Source organism: Solanum tuberosum, unplaced genomic scaffold, assembly GCF_000226075.1.
Source record: "Solanum tuberosum cultivar DM 1-3 516 R44 unplaced genomic scaffold, SolTub_3.0 contig02492, whole genome shotgun sequence".
Taxonomy (NCBI): domain Eukaryota; kingdom Viridiplantae; phylum Streptophyta; class Magnoliopsida; order Solanales; family Solanaceae; genus Solanum; species Solanum tuberosum.
Window position 1 is genome coordinate 1 of NW_006243369.1, and position 761 is coordinate 761.

The 761-nt window shown below is 40.2% G+C and overlaps 1 protein-coding gene across 1 annotated transcript; it reads right to left on the reverse strand.

The window, feature by feature from the left end:
* Positions 1-6: 6 nt before the first annotated feature.
* LOC107059443 (RNA-dependent RNA polymerase 1-like) lies at positions 7-755 on the reverse strand (the record flags this gene model as incomplete). The annotated part of the gene is made up of 1 exon (XM_015305947.1): positions 7-755. A coding segment is annotated over exon 1 (677 nt), but the record flags the coding sequence as incomplete, so codon positions are not given.
* Positions 756-761: the final 6 nt, after the last annotated feature.

A 761-nucleotide genomic window follows, 5' to 3' on the forward strand; every position in this document is an offset into this window, starting at 1 on the left:
AGCAACTTCGATGCGCGGAAGGTTTGCAGCATCATTGAAAGAAAGGGCTCAGCATCAGGCATATAACCACAATTCAGCATTGCCTTGAGAATATTAGTGTTCTCTCCAGGAGACATCAATTCCAAAGCCTCCTGTGCCTTCAAAGAATCATGCAAGATAGCATCAAGCTGATCTACAGCTTCCTTTTGCTTCTGTTCGAGAACATCATCTTTCACTCCAAGTGTAGACAAGAGAGTAACCAGTTGACGATTAAGAAAACAAGGCTGATATTTGCTCCACTCAAGGACATCTAACTTATTGTTGTCTGATTCATATTTCGACATGCTCTTTCTCAAAGATAACTTCATTGATGAATATGGATCAACAGCCACAACACCTTTATATCCACCATAACGAATCTGAAAAGCAGATGGTGTATGTTGAAGGCCACATTTTGAGGCAACTCTACGAGCAAAGTCAGCAGATATTTTACCAATTCCATCAGAAAAGACATAGCTGGTTCCATGAACCTTTACGTCAGGAATAACTTCAATCTCATGCCTAAGAACACTCAAAGTCTCTGTGGAGGAACCAAAAGATTGACCAAGTCTGGCAGCATATTTTGCCACATTCTTGATCTGCGAAAAATCACCCATCCAAGTTCTTATATCAATTGCAGTAAGGCCAGGTCTTGATGCAAACATCCACACTGAATTATCCCGCAACTGGCTCGATGAAAATGCAAGAAATTCAAATTTTTTATCACCAATTACAAAGCCTTT